General features: G+C 43.8%; 1 protein-coding gene across 3 annotated transcripts in view; it reads right to left on the reverse strand.

Annotated features, from left to right (window-relative positions):
• Nucleotides 1-22,736, reverse strand: part of PROSER2 (proline and serine rich 2) — a 46,625-nt gene that overhangs the window by 22,969 nt on the left and 920 nt on the right. Inside the window, exons 1-2 of one of the 3 annotated variants that reach the window (XM_035021657.1) lie at nt 22,556-22,686; nt 1,933-2,151 (exon numbers count right to left, since the gene is read on the reverse strand). In XM_035021657.1, coding sequence (XP_034877548.1) covers nt 1,933-2,070 — 138 coding nt within the window. In that variant the 5' untranslated portion in view covers nt 2,071-2,151; nt 22,556-22,686. Of the gene's footprint in view, nt 1-1,932; nt 2,349-22,555; nt 22,687-22,736 lie in introns of those variants that run through there. The other 2 variants (XM_035021658.1, XM_035021656.1) reach the window with 2 other exon arrangements.

Genomic DNA, 22,736 nt, shown 5'->3' on the forward strand with positions numbered 1-22,736 from the left:
CCTGAGCCGAAGGCAGACGCTTAACGACTGAGCCACCCAGGCGCCCCGAGAAGGGGTTATTTTATCCTGCATCAATAGGGGCCATGCTGCGAAGCAGGCTAAGAGACTTGCCTCCAGTTCAACAAGAAAATAATTCAAATACCCTGACTGCTCACATGCTACGCCCATTTCCTTAGATAGCGGGTGCCTGAGAACACTCTCCGTTGTATTCCATCACCCCTGGCACGGGTGGTCTCGTCGACTACAGGACCTAAGTCACCACCCCAAGTTTTAGAAACACCGCCTACATCGAGTGGGCTGCTTCCTAACTCATACTCTGGAGCACATACTCTGCTAATTGCTGGCAAGCTCATCGGTCTTTTCTACATAGTCTTTTAATATGTCCTTTGTATATACTTAAATTTAAAAAGCAGGCCCAAATTCCCCATTATTAAGGATTTCTAGGTTCCCAGATATTCAGGGAGTAATTTGTAATATATGTTTCTCTTGGTGAATCAAGTAAGATAGTATTTATTTCATATTACCATGATGATTTAAGAAAAGATGCAAAGGGGCGCCTGGGTGGCTCAGCCGTTAAGCGTCTGCCTTCGGCTCAGGTCATGATCCCAGGGTCCTGGGATCGAGCCCTGCATCGGGCTCCCTGCTCGGCGGGAGGCCTGCTTCTCCCTCTCCCACTCCCCCTGCTTGTTTCTGCTCTCACTAACTCTCTCTCTCTGTCAAATAAATAAAAATCTTAAAAAAAAAAAAAAGAAAGAAAAGATGCAAAGTAGGAGTCTACAAAGCTCTATCATTACTATTAACTGCTCTCTATGCCATATATACTTGTCTTATATTCAGCACAATTGGGGTTAATTTTAGGACTCAGTATGTCTGAAGGAAATTCTGCCCCCATTCCAAGGGACTGAGATGAACAACGGAGACCGTTCTCAGTGGGTCTAATGCTATCTCCCTCCTGTCCTTCCCTCTGCGAATATAAAGGGTCTCTCTCCTGAAAGATGAGTATCTTGAGGGGTAAGGGGTGCAGAAGGATCACCTTTAAAGCTAAAGACCCTTTTTGTAAATGTTGCCAAAGCTTTTTGATGCTGTATAAGGGCCTGGATGCTGAGAGAAAGAGATACAAAAGCACTTATATTTGCAAAGGAGGTAAAAATCTGTTTCAAAGTGAATTTGTTTTTGCCTGTGAGATGCTTCTCTCCTTTCAACACCCCCCCCAGCTTTTTAAAAATATTTTTATTTATTTATTTGAGAGAGAGACAGAGATACAAGAGAGAAATCGGGGAGGAGAGGGAGAAGCAGGCTCCTCGCTGAGCAGGGAGCTCGACCCCGGGGCTCAATCCCAGGACCCTGAGATCATGACCTGAGCTGAAGGCAGACGCTTAACCGACTGAGCCACCCCGGTGCCCCTCAACCCCTTTTATAAAAAAACCAAAATGATTTATTTACTTATTTAGAAAGAGAGAGAGCATGGGCAGGGGGGAGGGGCAGAGGGAAGGGGAAAGAGAATCTGGGGCAGACTCTGCACTGAGCATGGAGCCTGATGCTGGGCTCGATCTCATGACCCTGAGATCTTGACCTGAGTCGAAACCAAGAGTCTGATGCTCAAATCGACTGAGCCACCCAGGTGCCCCTCCTTTCAGCCCTTTGAGCTGAAAGGCAGCGGGCCCTTGCTGGGCGGGTTTCGGCCTTTGGGCACAGTCCTCTCGGGGTCTCAGCAGCCGGGTTACCAGCCACAGCATGAGAGGTGCTTCACTGCTGAGCGGAACACTCTGCATCCGTGCAAATCTTAAGATGATTACAAATGAAATGCCACTTCACAAAGTAAGTATGCGGAGACGTCGAGCTCGTGAACCCAGGAGGGTAAGATATTCCTCAAAGGGGAGGCAGTTGGCACAAAACCAGGCAGCTGGAGCTTTAAAGAAAACAGTCACTCACCAAAGTCAAACTCCTAGAGCGGGAGCTGCTGCTTCGGCTGTCCAAGCTGCTCCCTCTGCTCAGGTCACTGAGCCCGCAGCTGGGGGACACATCTGAGTCCATCTCCGACGAGTCTGACTGCTGGCGGTTCACAGGCATTCCCGGAGACACGGTGGCTGCTGGCCCGGTCACAGGAGGTGGGGAAGGGGCCAGGGTCCCATTCTCAAGGAGCAACTGCCTCTGGAGAAACCAAGCACAGGGGGACAGGGTTAATGCCTTATCCCCTGAAACGGAAGGCTCGGCCTGGGTCAGAGTCATCTCAATTTGCAGCCTCGACCATCAAGACGGAATTAGGAGCCCCTAAGTCAACGTGTTTGTTCATTTTCATTTCTCCTTTATATCCCTTTCCATCATGAAGATGTGAATCATTTTTTTTAAAAGATTTTATTTATTTATGAGAGAGAGAATGAGAGAGAGAGAGAGCATATGAGAGGGGGGAGGGTCAGAGGGAGAAGCAGACTCCCCGCCGAGCAGGGAGCCCGATGCGGGACTCGATCCGGGGACTCCAGGATCATGACCTGAGCTGAAGGCGGTGGCTTAACCAACTGAGCCACCCAGGTGCCCGATGTGAATCATTTTTAAGGAAAAGATGAGCAGACTAACAATTACTTTGTTGCTGAAAACCTGATAGGATAATGGTCTGGCTCCCTCCTTTGCACCGAGGACCTGTACTCTCCTGCTCTTTCCCATGTGGATTCAGGATTTCCCTGTGTTCTTTATTGATTCTAGTCTCTTCTACCTAAGACACCACAAAATTATGGCTCCTTTTCCAGCTTCACTGCAGTTCAGAGTTGAGTGAAGGGACAAGAGCTGGTAAATTTAGCGAATGAGTCTGCTTGACATCTCTGAGATTCTAGGTTCTCTGGAGGCTGAGATGCTCTTGCAATTTCTACAGAAGATATTAAGGTACCATAAGTTACTACTACAAGGAAGTTCATATTTTTACTTTCAGGAACAAAGACAGCAAAATTTCCCCTACCAGCCCCTTGGTTTCATACTCTGACTCTTTTAGCAGGAAATTCAGCTCAGTCTCTGAACAATGGACAATGGAATTCAACAAAACCTTCTAGAAGACCAAACAAGATTAATAGGGAATAAGGGAATAAGCCTCTTGTGGAGGCTTAGGGCAAGTGGAGAGATACAAGCCCACGTCATTCATTCCTAAACTGAAAATACTGCCAGGTGGCTTTCTGAGTGCCTTTAAGAATACTGAGGGGCATGTGAGCTCAGATAACCAGGGGCACAACTGTGTGTGTGTATTAATTTTTAATACAAACATGACCATCTGTGGAGAAAACCCAATCAGTACGGAATACTTCTGGGTGGACTTTGTCATTTAAAACTTCTAAAATTACCGTGAGATCTTCTTAGGGAAATCCTGAAGGTGTGAGAATAGCTTAAACAGGAAACTATTCCTCGCCTGGTTTCTCTTCATTTTTCAGGTGAATCAGCCCCAGTTAACTGGCAATTTAAGAGCAAGACTAGGGAACAGAAGATTCTGAGCATATATATGCTTTTTGGAAGTCGCCATTATTCCAAATGGTTAAAAAAAAGGCTTAAGAAAATGTTAAAGTGGGCGCCTGGGTGGCTCAGTTGGTTAAGCGACTGCCTTCGGCTCAGGTCATGATCCTGGAGTCCCTGGATCGAGTCCCGCATCGGGCTCCCTGCTTGGCAGGGAGCCTGCTTCTGCCTCTGACCCTCCCCCCTCTCATGTGCTCTCTGTCTCTCTCATTCGCTCTGTCTCAAATAAATAAAAAAAATCTTTAAAAAAAAAAAAAAAGAAAATGTTAAAGTTTTGTTTTTTTTTTAATATTTCTTTATTTGAGAGAGAGAGAGTGTGCACACAAACGGAGGGAGAGGGAGAGGGAGATAAGCAGACTCCTTGCTGAGTGGGCCTCGACCCCAGGACCGTGGGATCACGACCTGAGCCGAAATCAAGAGTTGGTTGCTTAACCAACTGAGCCACTCAGGCACCCCCCGCAAAATGTTAAAGGTTTTAAAATTTAATAGTAAGCAAGCCTAAACAATGCATAGACTGTATCTAAACCATCTACGTAGCCAATAATATGCCTCATCCCTGGGACAGCGAGTAGCTGCGGCCTGGATGAGGTGGGCAGGAGACGCAGAGAAGACCCATGGACTCTAATTCATTCCTGAACTCAGTAAGTCACTGCTCCAGGGAAAGGAGGGTGATGCGGGGCAGTAAGTCTTCCCCCCACACAACAGGGAGGTGAAAGATGGGGAAGTGAGATGCTCATTAGCCTCACACGAGGAAGGAACCCAGTGGACATGCCTTGTCTGTGGCAAAGGGTCTGGAATTTTGCAACAAGTCTGTGCAGTAAGAACAGCACTCTGAGGGGTGCCCGCGGTATGGCCGGAGGGCGGTAACCTCCCACATCATTCGAGAACACACCTTTTACTTGTGTTACTACAATTTTAAAAGCTATTCTGACACCATAAAACTGTAACATTTAGACTTTTACAAATTACTATCTTGAAAGAATACGAGGAAGCGAACTAGAATTCTCCAGAAGGCAGAGGTTGTCGGGGAGAAAGTGAAAACCTTGGTCTGATATCCTTCACAGGTTCAAGGTGCCATTCTTCTGTGATCTCTTAAGACATCAAGAATGAGGGGCTCCCTAGTCCTAGTTCCCTGGGAACTAAAAATACAGAATTCCATGGTGGTCCGCGGAGAGAGCAAACTTTTCTGAAGAGGAAGGGCAAGGAAGCAGCCTTCTTCTCTGGTCCGCCCTGGAAAGGGAATAGGGCAGACAGGTTTGACAGGAGTGACTCCCCCAGTCCTATGAGTCCGGGATGGTCATTACCATCCTAAAATATTTAGTCTCCTTGTCCAACCATGGGTTCACTCTTTGGGTTTACAGTATAGTTTATAACAAGTGAGACTAAGACAGGCCTGTAGGTGAAGAAGCTGACTTCCACCAGAGGAGCAGAACCAGTCTCGCTGAGAAGCCCCAGCAAGTCCGACACCACAGGTGCAGAAATTTGAGCCACGGTGCTCACTTCTTTTTTTATTCTTTAATTTTTAAAATTTTATTTATTTATTTATTTATTTTGCGAGAGAGAGAGAGAGAGAGAGAGAGAGCAAGCAGGGGGAGGAGCAGAGGGAGAGAGAGAGAGAATCTCAAGCAGGTCCCATGATCAGAGCAGAACCCAATGTGGGGCTCAATGTCAGGACCCTGAGATCATGACCTGAGCTGAAATCAAGAATCAGACGCTTAACTGACTGAGCCACCCAGGTGCCCCAACAGTGCTCACTTTCTGTTTATTTTCTTGTACTTCCTGTGTTTATTTCTCATTATTTACTAGTAACATCCTTGTTTGGAAAGGTCTAGTTTATCAATTGAGCAGAGAGAATGAGGACAAGGCCACAACTGATCTACAGTCTTAGTAAATCTACATCTGCCAAGCATGGCAGGTAGGAAAGACAGTAGCTATCCGGGCTGCAGGGCTCGGTGGGTCTGGTGGGGCTGTGGGAGTTAGGCAAGTGAACCCCCTCAGGTGAGTGCACTGCAGCCAACCGAGGAAGGCAGCTCCTTTCCTTCATCTTCCCCTACATTCCAGAAAGATCTAGAATGACCTAGATGCATCAAGCATGAACCCTCCTTCACCATCACCCCACTCCGTCTCAGTTCCTACCAATCAATACATGCTTCAATTTGAGGCCTATCTTGCCTTCTAGCCCCAGCATATTCTCCAGATATTTGCTGTCTTCCTACCTCACACTGAGCAGACTCCAGGTACCAGGCAATAACCCATGAGTAAGAATCACTTCTTCCACAGAGGAACTCGATGTAGGCACTGGTTTAATTCAATAGGGTATCAGGCCTACTGAATGCGTGTACGGGGATAAAGCCTGAGCATGTGTATTTTTTATTATATGTGCTGCCGAATCGAGCACAGCATGTGTATTTTTTAAAAGTAACAAATAGGGCGCCTGGGTGGCTCAGTCGGTTGAGCGTCTGCCTTCGGCTCGGGTCATGATCCCAGGGTTCTGGGATCGAGTCCCGCATCGGGCTCCCTGCTCTGTGGGGAGCCCGCTTCTCCCTCTCCTCCCCACTTGTGCTCTCTATCTCGCTATCTCTGTCTCTCTCTCTCAAATAAATAAAATCTAAAATAAAATAAAATAAAATAAAAGTAACAAATAATTCTGCCATATGGCACCAACTCCAGCGGAAGACGGAAGTGTAGGCTATGCTCAGCGCCATTTCGGGGAACATGGAGGCACAGAGCAAGGGGTGCCAATACCCCCTGCAGGGTGCAGAGACTTCACAGAACTGTGACAACTGGGCCAAGCCCTAAGAGATGTTTAAGATATAGGAGACTGTCAGTTAAACACACAGTGATGGGCATTCCAAACAGAGAGAATAAAGTAATGATGATAACTGAGCACCACACACTGTTTAAAAAAAAAGAAATGGGGCAGGGGCGCCCAGGTGGCTCAGTCGGTTAAGCGTCTGCCTTCGGCTCAGGTCATGATCTCAGGGTCCTGGGTTAGAGCTCCACATATGTCAGGCTCCCTGCTCAGTAGGGAATCTGCTTCTCTCTCTCTCTCAGATAAATAAATAAAATCTTTGGGGAAAAAAAATGGGGCAGCTGAGTGGTTTCCAGGACACATTTTGTGTGTGGAAAGAGCAAAGGAAAGAACAGTCTTGCGTATACTTCCACTTGAATAGGGAAATCAATGAGAAAATATATGTTTATGCTCTTGTGTGCAGAGACGCTCTCTGGAAGGATAGATAGTATCTATCTGGCTGTCTGCAGGGAGGGAGAAAGGGATGGCCAGGAGGCAAGGGTGGAGATGACGCTTTCACCAAATGATCTTTTCTGTCTTTCAAATGCTGCACATACTCACCATCCAATAAATAATCTATTTCGGGGGCAATCAAAGCAGTTATCAAGTTATTTTACCAGTTCACATAAGAAATGATAAAGACTTGGAAACTACTGTGGCCCTAAAGTTGGAAGAGAAAAACGTGAGAGATAGAAAGGACTATGAAATTTTCATGACTAACAGGCAGGGCAGGAGTGTATTTCAAGAACAGAAGAGAGGGGGACCCTGGCTGCCAAAAGGTGCAACAGAGTAAGGATTAAAAACTGCCCACTGAACTCACTAACCTTATAAAGAGCAAGCAGGAGAGAGATGATCCAAAGCCCCCCAGAGTGGGCCAAGGCATGGACAGGAGAAGTGGGGTGTGCATCGAGTCATTGGGGGTGTGCTCTCCGGGGGGGATGGGTGAACGAGGTGATGGGGATGAAGGAGGGCACTTGTTGTGATGAGTACCAGATGATATATGGAAGTGTTGAATCACCGAATTGTACACCTGAAACTCATATAACATTGTATGTTAACTATCTGGAATTAAAATAAAAACTTAAGGGGCCCTGGGTGGCTCAGTTAGTTAAGTGGCTGATTCTTGATCTCAGCTCAGGTCTTGATCTTAGGGTCCTGAGTTCAAGCCCCATGTTGGGCTCCACACTGGGCATGGAGCCTATTTAAAAAAAAAAAAATGAAATAAAATAAAAACTTACAAAAAAAACCTTGAGATGTGACGGGAAAGACAAAAAAAAAAAAAAAGGCAGTAGCTACAGGGACAACTGGGTTGGAGAAAGGTATTTTGAGTCACTGGTTTTGTTTACCTATTTTGTTTTGTTTGTAAGAGTAGGAGAAGCCTACTGATTAGCTAAGGGGAAAAGAGAAGGTAACAGCCCCGTGGAGAAACCCTCATTTCCAGAGTCTGGTGGATAAGATAGCCTGGCTGGTCTATTGAGATGGTTTCAGATGCTGAATGCTGTATGAAAAATACCTCTGACAACTCTATTCCTCGCAGAAGGAAAATTTCTCATCATAAAAAATGACCAGGGTAATTTGAAAAAGAACCAAATTGAACTTTAAAAAAAAGTTAATAGCAATTTAAAAATACAAGTGGATAGAGTCAACAGAAGATTTAATATCTGAAGCACTGGATGAATTTAATATTAGGCACAATTTTTTATAAACTTCACAAAGTATGAGGGGAGAACTTCTTTTAATCCAGTAAAAGATATCCATAAAAAATTATAGCAAACATCACACTTAGTGACAAAACATTAAAACCATTCCCATTACCACCCCTGCTGTCCTCTATACTATATTGTATTTAAGTCCTACCCCACATATAAGACAAGAAAAAAATGTGTAAGGATTGAAAAGGAAGAAACAAAAATGTCAGTATTTATAGATAATTATGGTCATTGTAGAAAAACACCAAAAATCTCACAAATTACTAGAATCAACTAGTGTTTTCTACAAAGTCACTGGATATAAATCAATATACAAAACATCATTTTCTATATGCCAGCCACAAGCAGTAACTAAAAAAAAACCATTTTAAATAGCATAAAATAAAAAAATAAAAGCATAACACATATATGCATAAATGTATTATATGTATTATATTACTTAGATTTGCACAAAAAATGTGCAAACTTTTTTGGAAAAAATAATAAAATGCTATTGAAAGTCAATAAAGAGATACCATATTCAGGACTATAAGAGTCAATATCATTAAGAGGAGATAGTCTCCTAAAATTGAATTGCTCTGAAGCAATAGATGTGGGTTGCCCAATAAACTCTAGCCATGTGTGGTTACTTAAATTTAAACTAATTAAAATTAAATTAAAAGATACAGTTCCTCAGCTGCACTGGCCATATTTTAAGCATTAATTAGTGGAAGTTTTCCATCATCCTAGAAAATTCTGTTGGACAATGCAGCCAACAGAGCAATTGAAATCACAATAGGGTTGTTTTCGGAGAAATCCAGTAGGCTGGTTTTTAAACTTATTAGGGGTTTAAAAAAAGGAGAAAAAATGCACTGGGAAGAGCAAAGAGCTAAGAACAACCAGGAAACTCCTAAAGAATCTGGAGGAACTGGCTTCATCAAGCTTCCAGAGTCATTATAAAGTAATAGTAATTCAGACACAGGTACTGTCACTAGATCAGCAAATACACCCGTGGGACAGACTAGAAAGCCCATAAATTGTTTGGTATAAATTGCAAAAATGTTTTCTTAATTTGTACACTGACTTGGAGAATTTTTTATTTATTTTTAAGATTTTTATTTATTTATTTGACAGAGAGACACAGTGAGAGAGGGAACACAAGCAGGGGGAGTGGGAGAGGGAGAAACAGACTCCCCGCCGAACAGGGAGCCTGATGTGAGTCTCGATCCCAGGATCCTGGGATCGTGTCCTGAGCCAAAGGCAGACGCTTAACGACTGAGCCACCCAGGCGCCCCAAGAATTTTTTATTTTTAAATAGTTGGCTTCATCAATCTTTTGGTTTATACCTTATGGGTTTTGTAAACTTAGAAAGGCCTTTCCTGGGGCACCTGTGTGGCTGAGTCGGTTAAGTGTCTGGTGCTTGGTCTCAGCTCAGGTCTTGATCTCAGAGTCAAAAAAAAAAAAAAACCAAAAAATGGCCTTTCCTTATTCTAAGGATATAAATGAAATACTTCCCATATTTTCTACTTAGCATTTTTATGGTTTCACTTTTCATATTTAAATATCTGATCTAACTTGAATTTATCTTAGTGCAAAGTGTGAAGGAGAGATCTATTTCCCCACCCCCAAGCCAAAAGGGCTATGCAGTTACTCAAATGCCAAGTATTGAAAAACTCATCTTCTCCACTGTTTTGAAGTATCAAATGTTATTTTATGCTAAATGTTTATGTGGCAGGTTCTATTTCTGAATTTCCTATTCTGCTCCATTGATATTTCTGTTCAGTAGGACTCAAAAAACCATAAATCCTAAGGTGAAAATTGCAGTGAATCTACATAAAAATGGAAGGCACTGTAGGCCACATTAACAGAAAAGAGGCAGGCCAGCTGAAAACATTCAAGGTCTCCTAAAAGGAACTGATCGCTAGAATATACAAAAAATTCTTGTAAAACAACAGGAACAAGACAGGAAACTTATCAGAAAAAAACCATATACAAGGAATATGATTAAGCAGTTCACAGAGAGGAAACCCAAGTGACTAAGAGGTATGTGAGACTGGGAAACAAAAGAAATACAAACCTAGAACTACTGTAAGACATCAGCCTATACCTACTGGATTGGCAAAAATTAGACAACTGAAAAATAACCAACACCAGCAGGAATGTGGGGAAACAGGAACCTTCATGTACCACTCACTGTTGGGAGTGTGAAATTCATCCAAGCTCTCCATGGAGCAATAGGGCAGTGTTTAATTTGTGAAACTATGCCCCGCGATCCAAAAATCCCACTGCTCAGTCTACTCCGTGGGAATTCTCCAGGAATCCAGGGGAACTTCGCTTGCAGCAGAGTAGAGCTGGTGGGAATCTAGATTCATCGCCCACTAGGAACTCCCAGAATAAATCAAAACCTGGTAAACGCTTTTACTATGGAACACCGTGCCTCAGTCCGAAGCAATCAATTGGACAATGGCATTGATAGGTCCTAAGATGTTTTGAGTGAAAAGTTATAATCAGGTTGTTAGCACAATTCCATTTATATCAATACAACACACACACAACACTGTGTTTTATATCCATACCCAGAACACAAGCCAGTGGCAGGGATGGGCAGGTACAACATGGCCCCATCTGCTGGGCAATACCTTCTGGTTTCCTTCATGCACCTACCTCCCACTGCCGGAGAAACAGAAAAGGAAGATGGCCTAGAGGTTTGAAGAGTAACGATTTACCAGATCATTTTATCACCTGGGAAGTGTCTGTAAGGTCCAGCATTGAAGGAGATGATGCCAGACAGATGAGTTCGGACTTAATGAGGGAAGAGTAGAAGACATATGTAATCTAGAAACCCCAGGGCAATGCCGGGGGGAAGCGCTTTCAAGGGAAGGAGAAACCACAAAGATAAACTTTTCTTGGATGGCGGTTTAGCCTGAAATTAACCAGGGAAAATTGATCTGACCCAGTTTGCTGAAGAATTTAAGCTAGAACAAATATATTAAGTTCCTTCACCTTCAACTACGAATAGTTGTTGTACCTTTGTACCTACTAGGTCGGGGGGAAGGGAATCATACCTTACATGGCTTAGATGCCCTACAGACAGGCTAAACAAAATCACAAGGGTGATTATTGCCTTTGATCGTTCTGAACATAAATGGAAAAATTATCCACCTTAACCGAGTGATGTGGAACTAATTTTTGCTTAGCGTGCCTATAGAACACTTTAAAAAGAGAACTGCTCCCGCTCCTTGCCAAGGTAAACTCTTTAAGAAAGATCCAGGTTGGGTCCTAGGATTCTGAACCCCTGGACCTGTGGTTTATAGACCCTCACATTTTGTCTAGATACCGCCGTTAACCGACAGTGTTAAGATCCAGTCAGCAGAAGCAGAGCCGAGCTGGGAAAGTGGTAGAAATCATCTTAGAAACGGCCCCTTTCCCACGTCAGGCGGTGCAGGAGGGTTGGCGTGCACACCCATGAGTAACTGGGGCAGGATCCTGAGTCTCTCCTGCTTCCGTGCACAGGAATTCTGTGAAGACTTGTTCCCAAACGTAGAAAAACAATCCTAGGAAAGGAATGATCTTTAAAGCTATAGCCTGAGAAATCCCCATATGATGATTTAACAGCCAAGCCGCGTTCAAAGGTATGGGTTCTTGGTTTTTTGTTTTTTTTTGTTTTTTTTTTTTACCTTCAAGAACATTAAAAACGAAGCTGTTTCACAGTGGGAATGGTTTCTGAGTCACCACAGCTCATTATCATGAATGGGCTTTTTCATATGGTTAAGCAGTGGGTGAAAATAAAGAGAACAGCCATTTTTACTGGAATGTACACACTCCTAGATGAAATTAGCAGTAAACAGAAAATAGCCATTGTTAGCCTTAATTCTAGTAGCTCCTGACAACATTCATTCATGTGAACACCAACGAATGTGACAGGCACTTTGCCTTGATTTCCTCGACCAAAAAAGCAGGAGTCCTACTGTCTTAATTCCTATTTTTATGTCAAGAGTGTGTGTGAAAAATGAGTTATTTATAACAAGAAATTAACTAGAAGATGGAGCTATGAATGGTACCGACAATTTTCTTTCTTTAAGATTTTATTTTTAAGCCACCTCTACCCCCCACGTGGGGCTCAAACTCACAACCCCAAGATCAAGAGTCCCATGTTCTACCGACTGAGCCAGCCGGGCGCCCCTTCCATTGTTTTGTATTAACCCAATCCATACGTGAGAAGGAAACGGAATGCTGATACTCTCTTTTCTGTCATTCAACTTAATTAGGGCTTTAACAAAATTCTTAGACTAAACGCACCACTTCGTTTCTCCCCTAAAAATAATTTACCAAACTGAAGTCCGTAAAAAATGATTTCACGGCAGGTGTCCCAGCACACGTGATAGTTAGGAGAACAGCTCCGGGATCCCGCTCGCACTTCACACCCCGTGATGTCACGCGCACCACGGATCTGGGAGAGAGCGAAGTGTAGCTGGTGGTCCTGCACGTTGTCTTCCGAGTTTTCTACTCTCAAAAACCTTACTAAAAATAAAACCAATGCTCTGTGCAGCATCCACTGGTGAACCGCAAGGACAGAAAGAACCTTTCTAAAATCCTGGATGACTAGAGCATCTGGGTGGCTCAGTCGGTTGGGCGACTGCCTTCAGCTCCGGTCGCGATCTGGTGGTCCTGGGATGGAGCCCCGCATGGGGCTCCCTGCTCGGCAGGGAGTCTGCTTCTTCCTCTGCCTCTGCCCTGCCGCTTTCCCTGCTTGTGCTCTCTCTCACTCTGTCTCTCTCAAATAAATAAAATATTTTAAAAATTAAAAAAAAAATCCTGGATGACTGCTGCTATCACAGGCCTGGCAGCTCGGGCACAGTCCCTGTCTCCCTGGCCTGTCCTGCCAAGGGTCCTATCTGTAAGAACACAGAGCATTGAAGTGTCTCTAGAACCCTGCCTACATGTATCTCTTCCACCCTGTTTTCCACAATAGAAACCCTCTTATCCAGCCTCGTCTGCTTAATGTTCTGCTCCATCGTGAGCCAGGTTTTGACAGCCTCTCATGTTGCTCGCCTCCAAAGCTTCGCTCAGAAACTCCACCAAACCTTCTCAAACCTTGCTTCCTGACGCTGCTCATCGCTGACCTCTCCTCTGGCTCCTTGCCTACCTACTGTGTCTATTTCACCCCTTGTTGATGACATCACAGCATCTTCGTCACTCTGATGTAAACGATCACTCCAGGTTTCACTCTGCACAGAATCCTTTTTTCTTCAATTAGACAGAAAGCTCCCTTTGGGCAAAGAGCTCTCTTTTATTTTTTAATAGAGCCACAGGACTTTGGAAAACATTTGTCACAAAATAGAGACTTACTATTCAGTACTTCACAACATTCATATTTTAAAATCATCTTACTATTATTATTTAAATTAGAGTATCCTTAAAACAGACCTTCGATCTAAACAAAAGGCTTCAACACTTAGGAGTCCTTTCAAACATGGTAACTTCATTGGGGCGACCATCCTTTATCCCTCCATCATACTGATAGACCAAAGCAGTCAGATTTAGATGAAATTACTCTCATTCAACCTATTTCAATCAAGGGCAAACTGGGAATACAAGGGAAGTAACTTTAAATACAGTCATAGAGGAGATGCTTCACTTAGCTTCACTAATAATGATCTGTTAAAAAGTCAGTGCCAATAAATACATCAGACGCACCAAACCAGTATGCTTTCCAACATTAACATGTAATAATATCAGTATAAATGCAGCCATGGGTACAACTGTGTGTAACCCATACCCAAGATTAACTTAAAAAATAAGCCTCTAACAAATAAACAGCTGAAGTAAAATAAATATGTAGTTACTATTCTTTAGCATGAGCTCTTTTTCAGTGTCAAGAAAACAAAAACCTTGGAAAGAGAAGAACGCTTCCAAAAAATATTGACTGAGCCAACTGGCAAACTCCGACTGGATCCCAGCCCTGAAGATCAGAGGAAAGTCCTCCTCAGATAGAAGTTGGTTGGTGCTAGGAGTTAGATTTAGTTTTGTTCTGGAATTAAAAATTTTTTTTAAAAATATTTTATTTATTTATTTTAGAGAGAGAGAGAGAGAGAAAGCATGAGCAGGGGGAGGAGCAGAGGGAGAGGGAGAAGCAGACTTCCTACTGAGCAGGGAGCCCGATGCGGGACTCGATCCCAGGACCCTGGGTATCAGGACCTGAGCTGAAGGCAGACGCTTAACGATTGAGCCACCCAGGCGCCCCTGAAATTTTAAAATGTTAATGCAGCCAACAGTTTACAATTCCTTACACGTGATTTTTTGCTTTTCCTCTGAGTTGGGTTTTTTCCCTTAGTACTGAAATGTCTGCTGTAAGAATTTAGGACCTTAAACTCTAACTGGCACTCAAGTGTATTAAATACAATTACACATTTTAAAGGCTAGTAATTCTACTTCTCCGGAACAATTATCATGCTTTCATTTAGACCTTTTTTCTTTTGAAAAGCTCTTTCTGAACGATGTTGAAAAGCAAGATTTCAGACTGTCTCAACTGTGAATAGTTGCAGCTGTTTATAGGAGGTGGTAATTTACTGAGGGCCTGGCAGCACCTGAGAGTAATTAATGTGTCTACACTGAAGCAAACAAGTTCAGGGTTGAGGCCTCACCTAGCTAGGATGGGTTAACAGGCCCTAAGGGAAGATGCCTCCTGTTATCCGTTTCCTATCACTGAACAGAAGATGTGGAAATTAGATTTTCCTGAAGTGAAACCTCACCTGAAAACAACCTTGACTAGATTTCAGATGAGTTCCTTATAACAAAAAGGAATGACCCTTGCAACACAAGGAAGCAAACAAAAAAACATCGACAAGAGCAAAGTCTAGTTCTACCTGATGAATTACAAATTTCATTTGTATACAAATGTATACAAAGATGGACACTTCAAATTTAATTCTTAGCTAATCAAAAAAATTGACATTCTATATGCCTATTGCATATTTCTGGATTCTTAAGGAAATTTTTTTTTTTAAAGAAGAAAATCCCCATTTAACTTTTACTTTTGTTAAATAAGTTTGTGTGCTTTCTCTGAATTTATTCAGCAAATATTACCAGAGCACCCACTACATGCTACAAGGGTGAAATAAAATGTCATACTTTTTACTTAGAACTAATAATTATGCCTTATTATTGTATAATACTGTTTCTTTCTGAGAAGCTCAAAATTCTTAGCTAAATGTTTCTTTCATCCTCACAACAAAAATAAAGCCAAGGTAGAGTATGTTCATCTAGTATTGGTATTTATAACACCTGGTTAGATTGGAAGTAGAGATCTGATTGACATATCTTATCTCAAGTTGAATAGATTTAAATCCAAGCCAGGCGGGGAGCAAAGCTCACGCAAGACATCCCGCTGGGTCAACCCACTGCATTGGACCTTTAACCTCATCTTCCAAGACTTCTTTGCTAGCCCTGCTGCTGTGGATGTATTTACAAAGGCTCTCTTCTCTCCAGACTCTTCCTAGACACCTTCTGGGAACACCGTCTGTAAGAACTTTCATCCTGAAAAAATGGGAATTAGCTAAGAAACACAATATTTAAATACACTGTGTTTTTCTGTGAATTTTCCAGTTCACTGACTACATTCTTAAAACGGTTGAAAAGGGAAGGGTCTAAGACCTGGGCCACAGTTATTAGATTGAATCCTATGAAGTTGCCATATGCATAGGCCGAAAGTAGCTGAATATTGGTAATTTTATATGGTTAACCTAATGTTCTTGGAATAGAATTGATAACTAGTCATGGCAAAAAAAAAAGTATATTCCCTAAAATGAAATTGTGGCTTAAGTATGATTTACTACATGTCGATACAAAAGTGTTTTTCCTGGGATGCCTGGGTGGCTCGGTCGGTTAAGCGTCTGCCTTTGGCTCAAGTCATGATCCCAGGGTCCTGTGATCGAGTCCCACGTCAGGCTCCTCGCTCAGCGGGGAGCCTGCTTCTCTCTCAGCTTCTGTCTGCTACTCCGCCTGCTTGTGCTTTCTCTCTCTCTGTCAAACGAATAAATAAAATCTTTAAAAAAAATGTTTTTCCTCAGAAGACACCTCTAAAATCACAATGGGAGGGGCGTCTGGGAGGCTCAGTCTGTTAAGCAATCAACTCTTGATTTCAGGTCAGGTCATGATCTTAGGGTCCTGAGATTGAGCGTCAGGCATGGAGTCTGCCAGAGATTCTCTCTCTCCTTCTGTCCCTCCCCCCGCCCCCCTGAAAAAATAAAATTAAAAAAAAAATCAATAAAATCACAATAGGAGTCTGCAGGGAAAAAAGTCTACTACACAACATATGTACCTCAGATACACTGTAAAGACATCTGATTCATAAAGTGAAGTTGCCTGCATTAGCAGGACCTCAGTCACCAAAGTCATTGGTTATCTAGTGTGTGTGGAGGGCAGTTTACCAGGTGAGGAAACTGAGGTCCGAAGCCCTAAGTCAATTTGGCAAGTCAGAAAGAGTTCTCCACTCTTAGTTCTCCACTCAGGAATAATGCTTTTTTAAACTCTTCTTGCACCAAAACATCTATTCAAGATTTGACATTTTCAGTGCCAACCCCCTGTTTGTACCATCTTATCTCATATTTCTATCCTCCATTCCTCAACCCTGAACATCCTGTTCAATGTCAAGTTACTCCCTGGGTATACAAAAGTTGACTCCACAGTAAAGCCGGAAGATAAGACCTGCTGTCTTTCATGGTTAATGCCCCCAGATACAAGGCTAACCTCCTCAGCATTATAATCAAAGCCACCATTCCACCACTCTGATTTTCCAGTATCATCCCCTTGTTGGCCCAGCTTCAATGTCACATTCTCCAAGAGGTGTTCTGATGCCCTGAAGGAAAGAATATCTCTGTCCTCTGCTCCCAAAAGAGAGCAGAGGGTCGCTGCTATTGACTCCTTTGGACATTTATCCTATCTCCTTTATTAGATCATGAATTTCTCAAAGGCAAGGTCCACCCCTTATCCATGTCCACATTCCCAGTTGTGCCTACCATGGTAGGAACTTAAATGCTCACTAAACCTCTTCAAACCCTCTGAATCTTTACAGAAAAATACCAAGTGCACCATTTTGGAAGAAAGCAATCGACCAAATTCACCTGTGTCGTCTAGTGGAAAGGAACACAAGCATTATTTTTTTTCCACACAAGAGAGTTCCTTTAAGTAAACTGGGCAACATAAACTATTTTCAGTACACTTACAGAATTAGGTGTGCAAAAGAAAACTGTCATGAATCCTTAACTTATAATCATCGGTTTCAAGGTCTTCGGGGCTGGAGAAGTCATTTATTCCTACCCCAAATTTCACAGACCAGGAGCCCAAGTTCCAGAAACAGGAGGTGGTGAACCCTACAGAACGTGAGACGGACTCCCTCACCACCTCGAGTTGAGTGCTGCTCTTTTTCCCTATGCCAGGCTCTACTAATCTGTTAATTAAGAAAAATAAAACGTATCTGCAGACATCCAAAAGAGAAGCATATGAGGACTGGTATGTTTGTATACCCAGTGACTAGCTCAGTGCACAATACAATGCCAGCAGCCAGTCTACAAATACTGCTGAACGAACAAAGGAACCAACCCAGGCCTTTGGAACAATAACTAAATTAGGCAGAATATGAAATATTTCAAAGCACTCTTCAGACAGTCTCCTAGGAGGAACAGCAGAAGCTTGAAAAAGAAAGCAGGGGGAAAACCCCCAAAACAACAGAATGAAGGTTTGAGAAGGAATATAATAGACAAACCAAGCCCTATAAAAATTACACTTACGCACATGCAAGATTTTGGCAATATAAAAGCAAATACAAAAGAGAATCAAGTCCTTGAATCGTTATTTCTCCAAAGAAGGCCTCTAAGTGGCTAACAAGCACATGAAAAGATGTTCAACACTATTAGTCATTAGGGAAACGCAAATCAAAACCACAGTGAGACACTACTTCATGCCCACCAGGATGGTAATTTCAACACACGCACACACAAACAAGTGTTGGCGGGATGTGGAGAAACCGGAACCCTCATACATCGCTGGTGAGACTGTAAAATGGTGCAGCTGCTGGGGAAATGGTCTGGTGATTCCTTGACAGGTTACACACAGCATTACCATATTACTCAGGAATTCCCCTCTTAGGTACAGACCCCAAAACATTTAAAACAAGTGTTTGAACAAAAAATTGTACACGGATGTTCATAGCAGCACTACTCACAACGGCCAAAAGGTGGAAACAACCCATATGCCTATGAACTGAAAAATGGATAAGCAAACTGTGGTCTATCCGAGGAAATATTATTCAGCCTTTAAAAAAGGAATGAAGTGGGGCACCTGGGTGGCTCAGTCGGTTAAGCATCTGCCTCCACCTCAAGTCATGATCCCAGGGTCCTAGGATGGATTGAGTCCTGGGTCAGGCTCTCTGCTCAGTGGGGAGTCTGCTTCTCCCTCTGCCTCTGCCCCTCCCCCCTGTTTGTGCACTCTCTCGCTCTCTCTTTCTGTCTCAAATAAATAAAATCTTTAAAAATAAATAAATAATAAAAAAGGGATGAAGTACTGATGCATGCTCTCACATGGATGAATCTTGAAAGCATTGCTAAGTGAAAGAAGCCAGCCACAAAGGACCACATGCTATATGATTCCATTTACATGGAAATATCCAGAACAGGGAAATCCATAGAGAAAGAAAGCAGACTAGTGGTTGCCAGAGGCTAGAGTGGGAGAAATGGGGAGTGACTCCTTAATGGGAATGGGAAACCCTTCAGGGTGATGAAAAAGTTCTGGAATTAGATAATGGTGATGGTTGCACAACATTGTGAATGTACTTTTTTCCCTTTTTAAACACTTTAAATATGTGCAGTTTACTGACTATACCTCAAGAAAGACATTTAAAAGAAAATAATGATGGGAAAAGATAACATCAAGCCAATATTCACAACAGCAACAATGAGAGGGTCACTTCTGGCTATATTACATCAGGCACAATAGATTTTAAGGCAAAAATCCTCATTAGTGATGAAAGTAACTATGTAATAATAAAAGCTCAATTCCTATTAGACACTGTGTATCTACCAATATAAACTTACAGATGCACATTGTTAGATTTTCACATATCAAGTTGTATGCACAAAGTCTCAGAATATTTTCTAGCTCAAAATACAGGGAGATAGTGACAAATCCCCCATTTCAGTGTTATCTTTCAATGTACAGATCTTCCTTGACTTATGATAGGGTTATATCCCGATAAATCCATATTAGGTTGAAAGTGCCTTTCATACACATAACCTATTGATCATCATAGCTTAGCCTAGCCTACTTTAAATGTACTCAGAACACTCATATTAGCCTACAGTTGGGCAAAATCCTCTAATACAAAAACTATTTGATAATAAAGTGTTGATTATCCCATGTAATGTACTGAATGCTACACCTGAAGAACAGAACAGTGATGGGTGCAGAATGGTTGTCGGGATGGGTCGTCCGCCCTCGTGATTGCTGGCTGCCTGGGATCTGCGGCTCACCGCCCAGCATCCGAGAGAGGACTGACCGCACGTCGCTAGCCCGGGACAAGATCCAACTTCAAAATCCCAAGTACGGTTTCTACTAAATGCATACCACTTTCGCACCATTGTAAAGTCTAAAAATCATTAAGTGGGGGACGATCTGTACCTCTCTCAATTATTGACATGTTAAGTAGGCACAAAGTTAGTGAGGAAGAATTCAATTAATACGTTTCATTTAATGGATATCTGCAGACCTCTACAGAAAAAAAATTAAAGAAAACACTCTCAAGCACATAGAATGTGAATGTACTTAATGCTACTGATTTGTACACTTTAAAATGATAAATTTGATGTTATATATATTTAACTACAATTTTAAAAAAATAAGGAGATTCAAGTCTTTGCAGTGCTAGGATCTTTGGAAATATCCAGTCTGAAGATCTGCATTCATAAAGCACTATCGCGTCTCTCTCCAACAAGGTGGAATGTTCTGCCCTACACATTCCTTTGCCACCAAGCTTGACTGCATGGATTATAAACCCAGCACCTACTTTCTTAAAATAGGTTTCAGTATTAATGCTGTGAGCCTAGAAGGGGGACAAGGGCATCACTGTGGCTTTCCACAGACGGAGGCTACTACCAGTGATACCACGATACTGAGCCTGCTGTGTCAGTGTGGACAGAGGCTTCTCTGCAATGGCCAGCAGACGCACTCAAAGATTCAAGAGGGACGGACGTGCTGCCGTGTGTCAGAGCCAGGGTGGCAGGACACATCCTTCCCTAGAGCACGCAGGCAGCTATGAAGCAGCACTCCCACCAATGGAAACTGAAACGCAATGCTGCCCTTCGGCAAAGCAGAGAGCTCAAGTTCTGGGATGCTCCTAGGATTCCCTGGCACCTACCCCCGAATGGCCTCCGTGTCCCTGGCGGCTGTCCCACAAACATGTAGATAAGATGCCCTTGAACTTTTGTTCCAGAGGCTCCCCTGCTCTTAGCTCTGCTCCACCCAAACCTTTCACCTCTCTCCCTTCAGGCTTCAAGGCTCCACTACACCTCATGCAGTTAGTTATTTGAGATGATCTTTAGAATCAACGCAGGGTGCCAACTATAGACTCCTTAGGTGTCTGAGAACTTTGGAACCGGGGCCAGGTGTATCTTCAGCTCCTGATGAAGGCTTACTTGATCTGATTTTAATCAGTTTGGGCCATATGGCTGTTACCTAGATATGCTTGTGTGCCCAAAGACGAACTCAGTACTCAGCACAGTGTAGGTGGTCAGTCTTCAAATATCGCTGAATGAATTAAAGAGCACTCGGTGCCCACACTTAAGGACGTCATCGTGCCTGACACACTCAAATCTCCTTAAAAGCACCTCTCATCTTTCCAGCCTTCTCTAAATTACTACTAGCCAATGTTACTCTAATTTTTGGCTTCCTGATTTTTAGTAATGGAGAAAATGTGTTGCTTTTAGAGTATCAGCATCCAAAATTTTCAAAGAAAAGCTCATCTGAAATGCTGTTACCAAAGAACCTATCCAGTCGTTAAAAGTGGCTATTACTGGTCTGGGCAAGAAAATATACAGGATTCCATACATACACTGTCAAGTTTGGCAAGAGAGATTTTAGACAACTTCCGTCCTTCCCACCCAATCCCAAGTAAACAGGGCATTTGTTTGTATTTCCACATTGGCCTCACCAACGAAAATACCTCCTCCACCTAGAAAAACAATCTGTAACATTCAGGCGTGGAACTCTGAGGGCTAACTTTTTAGTACATGCTCGAGCCCTATGTATGCAGTGCTTTTAAAAAAAAATAAAGTAGAAAAGCATCTTTAATAAACATTTCTCCTGTGAGCATCTTTCTCAAGTTTACACTTACACCTGGCTTGGTATTTCTGTTTCTTTCAGAAATACAGATTTAAAAAAAAAGTTCTCCATTAAAATTGGAGCCAGAAGGAACTTTTCTTCCTACAGTCTCCCTGCAACAGACCTGAACGTTTGTTTTACTGTTTGGGAGGGTGGCCGGGGCGGGGGTAAGGCACAAAAAAACACTCCTTTTCTTTACTCACTGTAAGTTTTCTGCTCTGTATCAACTATCCTGCCTGGCAAAGAGTTAAGAATTTTCTGAGGTTAGTTCCTGCGGTTTAAAAAAAAAAAAAAAGTTAGATGCTTAAATTTAGACTCCGTAAAACAATACTGGGAAACTTTCAAAGCCTTGGAGAAATACTGGAGTTTATTGTATTGCCTTTTGTTAAACTGCATCACATCGGGTCCCGTTTTCTTCTTTTTTAAATCCCTCCCGGCCCGATTCACTGCGGATCCTACGCATTCCCACTTGATTCAGCTACCTGCTGGCGATCGGGGGTTGGAAGAGCGGGGGTGGGGACCCAAATCTAGTGGTCACTTTGCACCCAAGTTTCACAGGTGGCTTTGGCTACCTCCTGTCAATATGAGAGGCTCCCACCTCCTGTCCACAACGTGAGGGGCAGAGCTCCCGGGAGTTCGAGGGCCGCGGCGGCGAGTCCGGCTACGAGTCTCCAACGACTCCGGGGAGGGGCCGTGGGGACCGCGGAAGGGCGTGAGGGTCAACCCGTAACCGCTCTGCGCCCCAAGTTAAACACGTGCCTCGGACCACCTCGCGCCCCCCAACAGGACAACCTCGGAGCCGAAAAGCGCCGCGTTCTCCGCACCTCCTCCGACCTGGGGCGCACACGAACCCCTGCAATCCCAAAGGAGGCACTGTTTTCCCCGTAGATGGGGCCACCGGGTCGACGACGGTCCCTCGGATTATGCGTCTTTCCCAACTTCCAGGAGGCTGGGCAAGCGATGTGGAGGAGAGTAGCGCGCAAGAAGAGATCCACGCAACCGGGGCGCCGGCAGGGAAGCGTGGGAAGTGCAGACAGCCGGGCCACCAGAAAAGCGGGTCACCCCTGTCTATCCGAAACCCACCCGAGCCCAAGCCTCCCTCTACAGACTCCAAACGCCGCCCCGCTCACCGACGTGCCTGGCGAAGGCACCGGCTGCCGGGGCGCCCGCCCGCCGCCCCGACCCAGCCGGGGATCGCAAAGTCCAAACTCACCTGGAAGGAGCCCCCGCGCCGGGGACCGCAGGTGCCCACCCGGACTGGGACCTAGAGCCCTCCCGCCGCCTGCGCGCCCGTCAGCCAGCGCGCGCGCCTCTCACCGACAGTCCCAGGCCGCCCCGCCGCGCGCTCCCCGCCGCGCGCTCCCCGCCGCGCGCTCCCCGCCGCGCGCTCCCCG

The sequence above is a fragment of the Mirounga leonina genome, unplaced genomic scaffold, assembly GCF_011800145.1.
Source record: "Mirounga leonina isolate KUSES-001 unplaced genomic scaffold, KU_Mleo_1.0 Mir_175, whole genome shotgun sequence".
NCBI classification, from domain to species: Eukaryota; Metazoa; Chordata; class Mammalia; order Carnivora; family Phocidae; genus Mirounga; species Mirounga leonina.